General features: G+C 41.7%; 1 protein-coding gene across 1 annotated transcript; it reads left to right on the plus strand.

Moving 5' to 3' along the window:
• Positions 1–1,205: 1,205 nt before the first annotated feature.
• Positions 1,206–2,395, plus strand: LOC112174515 (heavy metal-associated isoprenylated plant protein 26). Its single transcript, XM_024312295.2, has 2 exons — positions 1,206–1,425; positions 1,804–2,395. The coding sequence occupies exons 1-2, from the start codon at positions 1,348–1,350 to the stop codon at positions 2,185–2,187; spliced, it is 462 nt and encodes a 153-aa protein (XP_024168063.1). The 5' UTR covers positions 1,206–1,347; the 3' UTR covers positions 2,188–2,395.
• Positions 2,396–13,992: the final 11,597 nt, after the last annotated feature.

The raw sequence follows: 13,992 nt of genomic DNA on the forward strand, positions 1-13,992 counted from the left end.
TCATTGATCGTAATAAAAGAATAACAAGCCTCATGACTTTTTCCTCCATGCATGATTCGCAATTTAGCTTTCTCCACACTTTCCTATTCACACCCGTATTTTTACTCTATATTATCATCAATTTTCATTGTTAATTTTTTTATTAAATAAGTTGATTCATACATAAGTGTTACAAGTGGTATGAACAATACAATCAAGGGCCACTAATTAATGACCCACTCATAATGTCAGACCAACAAGTCTGAACAAAACTTCCTAATTAATGGAGCTGCTATATCTCCGGTACACCATGAGGCAGGAACATTGGTCACACAGACTAAGGAGACTCATAATTCGACTAACTATTGCCAACATCGTTCACAATGACACGTCGGCATATTAATTAAATAGTGACTCTGAATCCATGAAGAGATTTATATATGCTTGAGTCAACTTCACCTCATTATTATCTTATCGTACATGTTTGAGAGTTTCTACCCTGTAAATGTAAATGTGAGGTACAAAGTTTCTTTCTATCTTTTTTTGGACAAGAAGTTTCTATCTTGATATCTTGAGACTAGCATAAGTAAATAGATTTTATTTTATATTTTTTTTTTGGAGAAAAATACATATGTAAATAGATGGATATCACTATGTTTTATCAAAGGAGAAGACAGTTGGACCACAGCTTTGGATTTTGAGCCCAAACAGCTGGTCTGGCATATGCCCACCAAAGATGCCCATCACGACAACACTGTACAGAAGACGCGTGAACACGCGCCACCCATGCGGTGGCCTTACCCATCAAACTCAACCCGGCCCCCACCACACATTTAACCGCACACCTCGCCGGGCCCCATTTCTAAAGGTATTGTCAGTCCTCGCTCCCGTTCCCACCACCACTAAAGCGACCCAGGGACGGACACATCTCGAAATTCCCGTCAGGCGCGTGCGACTCAAATCCGATGTGAACCCAAACCCCATAGGGACCTTCATGGTCGGTGAATAGATAGCACCGTTCCGTTTCAAATCCTCTCGCCCCCGTAGGATAATATCACACTGTACCTAGAGGGACACGTGTCGGAAACCCAGGACGATAAACCGTATCATAGTCGAGTCACTGACTACCGACGACCCAGATTCTCCCGATGGACTTAATAATTAAGAAAATAAAATAAAAAGATCCCAGATATTATTTTCTTTGCTTATAAAAGTAGAGCTACCAACTGACTCCTTTGTCCAGCTCTCCATACTCCAATCAGTTATTTTTCTCTCCGCAAATCTGAGTTAGAAAAATCGTCCAAGTTCTTCTATAAATTGTTTGGTATTGCTATCTGGTTCTGAATCTGTGTCGCATCGAAAGCTAAGATGGGTGCTCTAGATCATTTTTCTAATCTATTTGATTGCTCAAGTGCGGGTCATCACAAGAAGCGAAAGAATTTCCAGGTATTTTACTTCATTCTAAAGCCTCTAAAAGTGTTTCAGCTCTCAAAGTTCATGTCTTTATTAGTGTTTTTGAGCTCCAAACTCTTGAAAATGCTTATAACCCAGCAGATCTCAGGCAATTAGGTCAGATTTTTGTTAGATCCATGCTGTTCTTGTATAGAAAGAGAAGCTTCATTTTGAATCTTAGCAAGTCAAAAAGTGAAACAGAATGATTGTAAAAAACAAAAAAGGCACAGAATTTATATAAAGCTGTCTCCGTTTTTCTTTTGCTGCTTTTATCTTTAGAGCTGGATACCCAGTACAAACCAATGAGAATCCGCCACGTGTGCATTGCCGCTCATACTAACGTAAACCTTGTTTATTTGATTTTAATCTCAGACGGTGGAGATTAAGGTGAAGATGGACTGCGAAGGGTGCGAGAGGAAGGTGAGGAGATCGGTGGAGGGAATGAAGGGGGTGTCACAAGTGGACATAGACCGCAAGGCCAGCAAGCTGACGGTGACCGGATACGTGGAGCCGAAGAAGGTGGTGGCACGCGTCGCGCATCGGACGGGCAAGAGGGTGGAGATCTGGCCGTACGTGCCGTACGACGTCGTCGACCACCCTTACGCACAGGGGGTATACGACAAGAAGGCTCCGGCGGGGTACGTGCGAGGCGACCAGCAGATGTCCGGGGGGGGACTCGCACGTGCGAGCTCCACCGAAGTTAGGTACACTACGGCTTTCAGTGATGAAAACCCAGCTGCCTGCACTGTCATGTGATGACTTGTCACCGGCTGCTGATGTGATGTGTCTAATTTAGTTTCTTGTTGTTGGAAATGCCAATGTAATTTGTGTGATGCACATTTTTCGAATTTGTTTGGTCTATTTCTACTTTAGGGTTGTCAAGAAAATCTATCATATGAAATGTGGCTAGTTTGCCCTTTGAGTATTGTAAATGGAAATGCAGTGGACGTACTATTTGGTTATATACTTGTCGAGTGTTAGTGTATATATTTATTAGAGAAAATTATACGGTATATACTAATATCATGTAGATTAGACTTTGATACAAAGTCACACCGACTCTCTATGATGTATAAATAGACTAACTTGACTTGATCTCAAATTCAAATTAGTCTATATCATTGAGTTAGTCTATCTCTAGTCTATCTATGTATTGAACTTAGACAAATCCTTATCAAAGTACCTGACTTGTACAATTTTGTGTCTTGGCTTGAAATGAGAAATGACCAAGTCACTTTGAGAAATTGTATGATGAATATAAGATGTTACTGTAGATATAAAAATTTAGATAAATTATGAAAAGAAGTTATTTATATATCTTTTATTGATAAATTTTGATTTCCGTACATTTACGTATGTCTCAAAAGTTCAAAAACAAAGATTTTGGAGGACATATTCGATTTTTATTGTTCCTTCAAAGGTCGGATACTGAGGTCCCAAAGGTTCTTTGTACTGGTACCTAAAGAAAGAAACACATAGTATGCGCTTGAACCCATAATTACTGTTTTTTTACAAGAGAGAGAGAGAGAGAGAAAATAAAAAGAAGCACGTAATGACTTATCTGAAAACAATTCCATCGTGTGGTGTAGTGTGGACAATTTGCATTAGGGCGGTCATCATTAAGCTTTGAATTGAAAAAGAGGCAGATGGCACTTTGTATTCTAGTGGTGCAATTCAGTGTTATGGTCAAGAGTGTGATGATAAACAAACCTAATAATATGCTCTACAAAAATGTCACGCAACCCATAAATTCTAATATTGTGGCAGGAAGTTTGGTTAAGACAAGTCTTAATGAAAATTGATGACAAATGGAATCTTTGATCCTAGTATCCAACCGCCCATATCTTGGGCTTCAAGTTTAGAGACCAAATCACCAGTGTTATGCAATGGTTTCTTGGGCAAGGGGGAATCTACTAAAGGGTGTGTGGTCACTATTAATTTGATACACAATTAACCAACCAACTCCCACATCTCTTTTCCCTAATTTTCATTATGTAGCCTAGAGAATGGAATATTTGACTTGTGGAAAAAGAAAAATCCCAAATGGAACAACGATTCTTCTCTGCAAGTACACTGTATTAGGCCTGTGCACGGACCGAGACCGCATGTCAATTTGCTAGATCCTGGACCAAGCCTTTTTTTTCTAGTCGGGCTCAAATAATGTTTTTCAGTTATAGGGACCGTGAAGGACCGGATCAAATAGGCCAAGGCCGGTCCTGTCGGGTTTTCGAGCCCAAAAGTCCAATTTTGCTTACCTTCATTTTCTCCACAATTTCATCATGTTTCTGAGCTTTCTGGGTTTATAAGAAGAAAATAACATTATACAAATCACAAACTAAGCTACAAAATGAATAGAATAACATCCAAACTTCATAGCTTCTTCAAAGTTACAAAGTACAAACAAATGAAGTTTCAAAGTTTAACTGCAGCCCTCAGACTGCCTGCTCACTATCATCACCGCCCTCAGACTGGATGGAAGCCACCACTAACTCGTCCCCAATAACTGCAGCTGCTTTGGGTTCCATTGCCAAAGACCCAGTGATGAAGATTGAAGAGAGGCTTCGAGTTAGTGGTCGAAGAAGGCTTGGGGTTTCGAAACCCTGACGGATAACCAAAACCGTTAGGTCCCACAAAGCCATCGCCGCCCTCTCGATTATGCTTCCGTTCCGAGCTCTCTCTCCAGTTCTGGGTTAGTGTGATTCGTTGAGATTCGAGGTAAATTGGGTCGGGCTCAAAGATTTGAGATTTGGTTGATTTGTTTGTGTGTGACAGAACCTAACCCAAGTTTCACCTCTAAACCCAGATACGAGCCTGTGGGGCCCACATTAGGTAAAATTCTACATAAAAATCGACAGAACCTCCCCTAAAATGGACTACCCAAAAAACTTCAAAACCTGGACATGATTAAAACTAAACTCATACTCAAATACGTATTCCAAGATTACTTTCCAAGTGTATATATTACATTCCGAAAGTACGAATGTCACCTTAACTTCAATACGATAACAGATTCTCAAGCAATAACATTCTCCAAATTAAAAGGGTTATCAGAGCAATTCTACATAAGTAAGTTGATATCATACAAGGTAGGTTAAGTAATAACCTACGGACAAAACGGAAGCGTTGATTCCTATGCCTCGAGTTCCAGGACGTGATCTCGGCAAATGTGAAATCTGGGTATTTAAAACCGAAGAGCCCAGGGGAAAAATATTTAAAAACCGTTAGAGTGAGTGGACAAAACTGAAGTAAGTTATGAAACCAATACTTGAATGCTTTCCCATTTTCTCGTTAATAAAAATCCGACATGCAGCGGGTTATAAAACAGTTCCAACTCATTCCTTTAAAAACCATCCTTTCATGAAACATCGTTCGATGACTAGAGAGGATTGTTGTCTAGTCATCTCATGCCATCTGGAGGGGACTGCCGCCCAGATGACTCATCGGAGGGGATTGCTGACCAGAATGTAGGAGGCGGTGGTTAGAAGGGACTGCCGACTAACCACAGGCAGTTAGAAGGGACTGCCGACTAACCACAGGCAGTTAGAAGGGACTGCCGACTAACTACCTCATCTGGAGAGAATTGCCGACCAGATGACTCACCGGAGGGGACTGTCGACCGGAATATAGTCTGGAGGGGACTGCCAACCAGACTAATACCTAGAGAGGACTGCCGACTAGGTAATGTACGCATGCGCCCAAAATAGCCTCCTTGCCAACTCGTTTCTTTAAACACATTTCTTTCCACGAAAACCTCGTTATTTAAGCAATAATCAAGTTATAATTTAATGCCATGCTACATGCATCATTTAAATAAAATAAAAGTCCACTCACAGGTGAATCTCGCAGCTAATCCTGCTGCCTGCTTGTGTCCTCCTTGCTCGAGGGCTCAGTACGTCCTGTAATAATTGGCAGGATATAATTAACCTCAATAAAGAATTAATCTAAGAAACAAAGCTTAATCCTTCGAAAATTACTACTCATTACTCAAACATTCCTCTAACGACCAATTCTTCAATTTAGGATTTCAATTCTCGAATTTATGAATTTCTTAACAATTTCCACATCCTTGATTAATCTTTAACCTTCACAAAGATCGTTCAATAACAAAGCCGATTTAAATCCAATCCCTTAACCATAATTAACCACCACTTTAAAAATAATTTCCTTTCTAACAATTTCAAATTCTTTCTAATTTTTGTTTTTAAACCACAACCACTTCTCCAATTTCCCAACAAATAATTCAAACCAAAATATAACCAATATCATTTTAACCAAGAGATTTAAACTATGTCCAACATTAAATTTCCAAGAAATCTCAATACCCAAACAACCTCAAGTCTAAAACAAAGCAAATCAAGGGTTCCCAACACCAAGTGTAATGCAAAAACTAACATAAAGCTTTTCTAAAGGATTTACAGAGCCTCCACACACCACCACCAATGGCGATGCATGGCTTCACGCACCACCACTCCAAAACCCCTAACTGGCCACAACATTTTACCCACACACTCTCCACAACAAGCCCAACAATTTCTATACTTGTGACAACAACCAATTTCAAGGGGAAATGGCTGGAAATTCATTCCAAAATTAGAAAATCTGATGTTTACTGTTCATCATCAATCTCACTTCCTCTAGCGAAATCAAGCTGAGATGAAATAGGAGGAAGAGAGGAAGCTCCCCGACCGGTGGGATGACTTGAGGTGGCTCAACGATGCCAAACTCGCCGGAAATGCTTTCTCTGGTTACTGTGTGCCAAAAGAAGGAGGAATGGGGAGGAAGAATCGGGTTCTCCGGATTTGGATTTGTTTGTGCTTTTCTCTCTCTTCACAAAAGGGAAACCCCCTTTAAAACATCATCCAGGAATAGTAACTTCTATTTTAATCATAACTTTTCCGTAGAAATTCCGATTTAAACAAACTACGTGTCCACGAACTCAATTTTTCGTATACTATGACATTCACAAGGAAATTTCCTAATTTACCGGACTAAAGAAAAAGTCACTCTTCTGTCAATAAAGGTAAAATGTAACTAGTAAAAATTTTAAGGTACGAGGCATTACAGTGTGGGTTTGAGCTGAAGAAGAGCCGAAGAAGGCTGCAGGCTGGAATTTCAAATAAGTCAGGGTTAATTTGCAGAAGAAGGCTACGAGTTTGAATGTTGGGAAAGGGTCGGGGTCATTTGCAGAAGAAGATTGCGATGAGTTTGAATGTTGACTGAAATCTTAGTCAAGGCAGTATACTTAGGGATGTAGGGTTATATTTCTTCGAGCTTTGGGGCTTATGAATATCAGGGCCTGGGACTGGCCCGTTTAAATGCAAACGGTCCGGGCTTTATTTTTTTATGTATTTTTTTTCTCAAAGCCCGGTCTGGACCTGAAGGTCCGAGTTTTCAGGCTTTCGGGCTAAAATGCCCAGGCCTACGCTGTACTAATTTTTTTTTTTTATTACATTGAATTCGTTCACTAACCTAATCCTAACACAACTCCCTACATTATAAGAGAATGAATTCATAATTTTCCTGCGAGAAAATTATTACCAAGATTGGAATGGTGACATGCTTTTTTTTTTTTTTGAATCAATCAATCAATGATTGTCATATATATTCATCACAAGCTAGAATAGACTATTACATATCCTTTCACTGCTATTTAAGGGCATAGACAGACAAGAAAATAGTGGTAGTAGCCACAGTGGTACATGAAAATAGACCCACTCATTATACAATCAAATACATAGAGGTAGCGGGCATCCTTCATTGGTACTATGCAGGAGGAGCTAGATATCTACGTTCCTAATACAAGAAAATTTATTGTAATTAGACAAAAAGCTAAAAACATACAGTTGGACCAAGGGTAAGAGCCCTAGCCCAAAATCATCCAGCCCAAGAAGGTAGCCTACGAAAAGAGGTCCAATACTCTAAGGCCCAAAAGGATTGCATTGACCCAAGCCCACACTCCATCTTCCTTACCTAATGGACTCATGCACAATTTCAGTGCAGTTCCGCTGGTTCCAGCCGCCGCGACCCAACGCCATCTCGACCCATGTCGTCGCTGGGCCCTGCGCTGTCCCTACCCATGCCACTACTGCTGCCTGTTGAGCCGCGCTGCTACGCTTCAGCTTCACCGCTAAGTCGTGCCTGTTTGAACCCAAAATGAGCATTTTGGCCTGACAAGGTGTGTCTTGGAGAAATTGAGTCAATGTCAGTGGGTCAAACTATATATTGTCGACAAGTTTGAAATATATTATTTAAAAGCTAAACAAAGCCTACCTGCATAATTAAGGAAGATTATGCAAGCTGCAGGAAAAGGCACACCCATGCGAATATTCATACTCCATTCAATTAAGGAATATGACATGCACGTGGGGAAGCATTCAACTACATTTAATGGTGACCAACATTGGAAAACCTATCATGATTCCATTAGTGCTTAATTGGAAAACCTACCATAATTCCATTAGTGCTCCATCATGATTTCTTTAAGGCCAACCACTTTGGCCCGACAGCCTATATATAGAGGCTACGACGAAGTAACAAGAGACACACAATTCATCAACTAATCTCTACGATTATCTAAGCCTCTCCAGAGCAACCCCTCTCCTTCTCTTACCGGTGACCACACTCCAGTACCAGAATCCTCAGGAGCCGACTGTCAGTGCCACCAAACCCTCTGTCAACGTGCTTTGATCTTAGTCTCCTCGGGAGCCGACTGTAGTAACGCGACCACAATGGTTACGGAACCAGCCAAGCAAGGGTAACGCCCTCGCAAACCAACCAAGCTAAAGTCATGCTTTAGCAAGTTCTCCCCACTTCCCAGTAATTTTCGCTCTGCTCAATCTACGACTTCGAGTATCGATTGTGTGATTTTGAAGAAACTTAGCAAAAGTCCTCACCACGAGGCACAAAGAATCCCGCGACGAGGTTGGTGCTCTCCTCGTCCACAATCGCTCAAAAGAAGTCAGGTCAAGGGACATCCCCGATGACCGCACCAGTATTGTGCTGGGATGCCCGCATAGAAAAGAGACTGTTGACCAGCTGCAACAAAACTGGAGCCAAACATTTTGGCATGCCCAGTGGGACTACACCAGAGTCTTTTTGTATTCACCATTATTGGGATGCCAGGGGAAAATTTTTACCAAAGGAAATTCCTAAAGTGAAAAGATGGACAATAGCACCATTGAGGCTGACAAGCTCGCTCCGCTTCCCATCCTAGATTATGCAAGTTTCGAAGAAAAGGTCATAATACTGGGGGGCAATAGCGAAAGATATGGAAAAGAGATAGAAAGGGAGCTTGCAAGTATTGACTGCCAAATTCGGTGGAACGCTCAGCAGAGCAAGGCGCTATATGATCAACTCTTTGTGATCGTCATTGGCGAGGACAAACAGGTCACTTCTCACAAAATAACCGATTTCTCGATCTTTAGTAAGTTTAAGTGTAAAAAGGCTGTTTTCGAGATTGAATTGCCTATAAGTGGCGATCAATCTAAAGGTGAAAACCTTCGTCTAGATCAGTATGTTGCAGAAGAAGAAATCAGCTTGCCCACTGGTAAATCATAGCCTTGCACAGAGGCTGCATATGTGATGCAGAACAGATGGCAGCCCAATTTGAAGAACAGTTGGATCGTGCTAAAGGAGGAAAACGAAAAGTGACTAGTAGACGCGAAACGGGCTTTCGGAGTCCGATTGGGACGTACCTTACCTTTTCTGAAAGGGAATCGCTCTAGAAATCAAACTTGTCGCTTTGCCACGATCTGTGGTCTTTTTCGGGCTTTCGGGGTCGTTTAGGGCCTCAAATTTGCATTTTTCTATTTTTCGGTGTTTTGGTTTTCCTAGTTATTTTCGGGTTGTTTTCGTTTTTACCCATGGGCTTTAGGGTTTCATTGTTAGTCACCCTAGGGTTTATTTTCTTATAAATAAGCCGCCTTAAGGCTGCATAATACATCTTTTATCTTTTATCAATAAAATTGAGATTATTCTCTTTTATCTCTGGTGGACTCCAAAATCCTTTGCGTAGGTTTATTGCTGGTAAACCTAGATATCAATCCGTTTGCGTCAGGTGGTATCAGAGCAGGTCTTCCCTGTCTCTCCTATTTACCTTGGTAGCAATAGGTGAAGTTACAAAATCTGATATCGAAGCTCTCACAGCAGTGTTTACCGTTGCCATCAACACCATGAACAATCGGATGGACCAGCAGATTGGAGAAATTCGTGGGTTGTTGGGAGAGAGAAACAACCACAACAACAACGATCAGAATAGAGGCAGGGAAGGAGGCCAGCGAGTTAGGGCCCCACGTAGAGAGGTTGTTGTTCATACTTCAGAATCTGAGTCTGAAGAAGAGATTGTGCAATATGAACCACAAGGGCAAGCTGACCAAGATTACAAAGTCAAGGCCGAAATTCCTTTCTTTTCGGGCAACTTGGGTGTAGAAGATTATCTAGATTGGCAGCTTCAGGTGGACAGGTTCTTTGAGATTATGGAGGTTCCTGAACACAAGCAGGTTAAGCATGTTGCATAGAGATTGAAGAGTATTGCTGCAGTTTGGTGGGATAAATTGCAGAACACTCGAAAGAAGCAGAGGAAGCAGGGTGTTAAAACATGGCGAAGAATGAAGCAGCTGATGATGGAGAGGTTCTTGCTGGACGATTATGAGCAGATTTTGTACAGGTTGTATATTGAATGTGTCCAGGGAACTAGGACAGTGGCTGATTACACCGCTGAGTTCTTACGCTACTCAGAGCGTAATGAATTAGGAGAAACTGAAGGCCAGAAGGTGGCTCGCTATGTCAGTGGGCTGAAGCCTTCCATTCAGGAGAAAATCGAGTTGCAAACTGTTCATACTATGGCAAAAGCTTCAAACCTAGCATTGAAGGCAGAGTTGTTAAAGAAGCCTTCACGAGCTTCTTCTTTCCAGAGATATAACTACCAAAGGAGCACAGATTTAGTAAACGCCTCAACTGACAAGGATAAAACCACACTGCAGAAAACAGAAGGTGCTTTTAGGGCTTCCAATCCTCCTTTTAAAGGGGCTGGCAGTTCTAGTGGTGCTCCAAACAGGGCCCCAAACCAGAGGCTTAATAATCCTTATGCTAGGCCTACAACAAAAATTTGTTATCGATGCAACAAGCTTGGTCATAGATCTAATGTATGCCCTGAGAGGAGAACTGCCCTTATAGATGATTATGATGAGGATGAAGAAGAAGTTGGAAGATATGGCGATTATGATGGGGCTGAGTTTGCGGAGGAGGAGTCTCCTGAGAAGGTTAATATTGTGTTGCAGCGGGTTCTCCTATGTCCTAAAGAAGAGGGGCAGCGGCGCAATATTTTCAGGTCACTTTGTTCCATTAATAACAAAGTGTGCAATTTAATTGTGGATAATGGAAGTTGCAAAAATTTTGTAGCCAAGAAACTGGTGGAGTATTTGCAGTTACCTACGCAGCCTCATGAGGCACCTTATTCCCTCGGGGTGGGTCAAGAAAGGTCCACAAGTTCGAGTTGTTGAATCCTGCAAAGTACCGATATCCATTGGTAAGCATTATAAAGATGAAGTTATGTGCGACATTATTGATATGGATGCTTGTCATATTTTGTTTGGACGACCTTGGCAATATGATGTGGATATGACTTATAAAGGCAGGGACAATGTGATGTTGTTTATGTGGAATAACCATAAAATTGCTATGGCTCCTGTGTGTCAATTTGAGAAACCTGGTGTGAAGAAAGGGGAGAGTTTCCTGACCTTGTCTAGCAGTGAACTTGAGATGGAGAGGGCCTTTAAAGAATCTGAGGTTTTCTGTCCAGTGGTGATAAAGGGGTTGTTGTCTGCAGAAAAGGAAGAAGTGGTGATCCCCAAGGAAGTGCAGGACATGTTGGGAAAATTTGAAGAGTTGATCTCGGATGAGTTGCCCAACGAGTTACCACCTATGAGAGACATTCAGCATCAGATTGATTTGGTGCCTGGAGCTAGCTTGCCCAATCTGCCACATTACCGAATGAGTCCCAAGGAGAATGAGATTCTGAGAGAGCAGATTGAAGACTTGTTGAAAAAAGGGTTCATTCGAGAGAGTATGAGTCCTTGTGCAGTTCCAGTCCTCCTTGTTCCTAAGAAGGGCAATCAATGGCGGATGTGTGTTGATAGCAGGGCCATTAATAAGATAACTGTGAAGTAAAGGTTTCCTATTCCTCGTTTGGAAGACATGCTTGATGAGCTAGAAGGTTCCAAAGTGTTTACCAAGATAGACCTTCAAAGTGGATATCACTAGATTCGAATCAAGCCAGGAGATGAATGGAAGACAGCTTTTAAGAGCAAGGATGGCTTGTACGAGTGGATGGTTATGCCATTCGGGTTGTCTAATGCACCCAGCACTTTTATGAGGCTTATGAACCAGGTTCTTCGTCCTTTTATAGGTTCCTTTGTAGTGGTGTATTTTGATGATATACTGATATATAGCAGGACCAAAGAAGAACATCTGGTACACTTGAAGCAGGTTTTGGGAGCTTTACAGGAGAATAAATTGTACATCAACCTGAAAAAAGTGTACATTCTGCACTAGCAAGTTATTATTTCTGGGATTTGTGGTTGGAGAAGAAGGCATTCAGGTTGATGAAGAGAAGTTACGAGCTATAAGAGAATGGCCAGCTCCAAAAACAGCTTCTGAGGTGCGGAGTTTTCATGGTTTAGCTACCTTCTACAGGAGGTTTGTGAAGAATTTCAGTACCATTACTGCCCCTATTACTGAATGTTTGAAGAAAGGCAAATTCCAGTGGGGAGAGGAACAAGAGAAGAGTTTTGCCTTGATCAAGGAGAAACTTTGTACTGCACTAGTTCTCGCTCTTCCTAATTTTGATAAGGTTTTTGAGGTTGAATGTGATGCTAGTGGCATGGGAGTAGGTGCTGTATTGTCACAAGAGAAGAAACCAGTAGCATTCTTTAGTGAAAAGCTGAGTGAAGCTCGTCAGAAGTGGAGTACTTATGATCAAGAATTTTATGCAGTGTTTCGAGCATTGAGGCAATGGGAGTACTACCTGATTCAGAGAGAATTTGTACTGTTCAAGAATCATCAAGCCTTGAAGTACCTTAATAGTCAGAAAACTGTGAATAAGATGCATGTAAGGTGGGTGAGTTTTCTGCAGAAATTTCCTTTTGTGATTCAACATAAATCTGGTACTCTTAATAGGGTGGCAGATGCTTTGAGTAGGAGGGCTTCCTTGCTGGTCACCTTAGCTCAGGAGATTGTGGGGTTTGAGCTCTTGAAGGAGTTGTATGAGGAAGATACTGATTTTAAGGAGATCTGGACCAAGTGCAGTAACAATAATGCAGTTGCAGATTTTTATGTGAATGAAGGGTATTTATTCAAAGGCAATCGGCTATGTATCCCTAGTTCTTCATTGAGAGAGAAACTGATTAGAGATCTGCATGGAAGGGGTTTGAGTGGACACTTGGGCCGAGACAAAACTATTGCTAGCCTTGAGGAGAGGTATTTCTGGCCACAGTTGAAAAAGGATGCAGGAACTATCGTGAGGAAGTGCTACACCTGCCAGGTTTCTAAGGGTCAGTCCCAAAACACAGGACTTTATCTTCCTTTACCTGTTCTTGATGATATTTGGCAGGATCTTGCTATGGATTTTGTGCTGGGATTACCATGTACCCAAAGAGGTGTGGATTATGTGTTTATGGTAGTTGACAGGTTCTCCAAGATGGCGCACTTTATAGCTTGTAAGAAGACTGCTGATGCGTCCAATATAGCCAAACTGTTTTTCAGGGAGGTGGTTCGTTTACATGGAGTGCCCAAGTCCATCACCTCTGATAGAGACACGAAATTCCTTAGTCACTTTTGGCTTACGTTGTGGAGAATGTTTGGAACAGCCTTGAACCGTAGCAGCACAGCTCATCCTTAAACTGATGGACAGACAGAGGTCACTAATAGAACTTTGGGTAACATGGTTCGGAGTGTTTGTGGAGATAGGCCCAAAGAATGGGATTATGCTTTACCACAGGTGGAGTTTGCTTATAACAGTGCTGTGCATAGTGCAACAGGGAAGTCCCCATTCTCCTTAGTTTATACTGCTGTTCCTCGACATGTGGTGGATTTGGTATAGCTTCCTAAAGTTCCTGGTGTTAGTGTTGCTGCTGAAAGCATGGCCAAGGATGTGCAGTTTGTTAGAGAATCAGTTAAGGCCAAGTTGGAACAAACTAATGCAAAGTATAAAGCTGCAGCTGACAAGCATCGGCGAGGTAAAGTGTTCCAGGAAGGTGATGACGTGATGTTGTTCCTGAGGAATGAGAGATTTCCTGTTGGTACCTATAACAAGCTGAAGCCCAGAAAATATGGTCCTTTTAAGGTGGTGAAAAGATCAATGATAATGCTTATGTTATTGCACTTCCAGATTCGATGGGCATTTCTAACACTTTCAATATTGCTGATCTGCATGAGTTTCATGAAGATGAGGCTCTTTATCCTGACAAGAACTCGAGGTCGAGTTCTCCGGAGGTGGAGGAGACTGATGCAGAATAGATGGCAACCCAATTTGAAGAACAGTTGGATCGTGCTAAAGAAGGAAAA

Source organism: Rosa chinensis, chromosome 6 (assembly GCF_002994745.2).
Source record: "Rosa chinensis cultivar Old Blush chromosome 6, RchiOBHm-V2, whole genome shotgun sequence".
In the NCBI taxonomy this organism is placed as follows: domain Eukaryota; kingdom Viridiplantae; phylum Streptophyta; class Magnoliopsida; order Rosales; family Rosaceae; genus Rosa; species Rosa chinensis.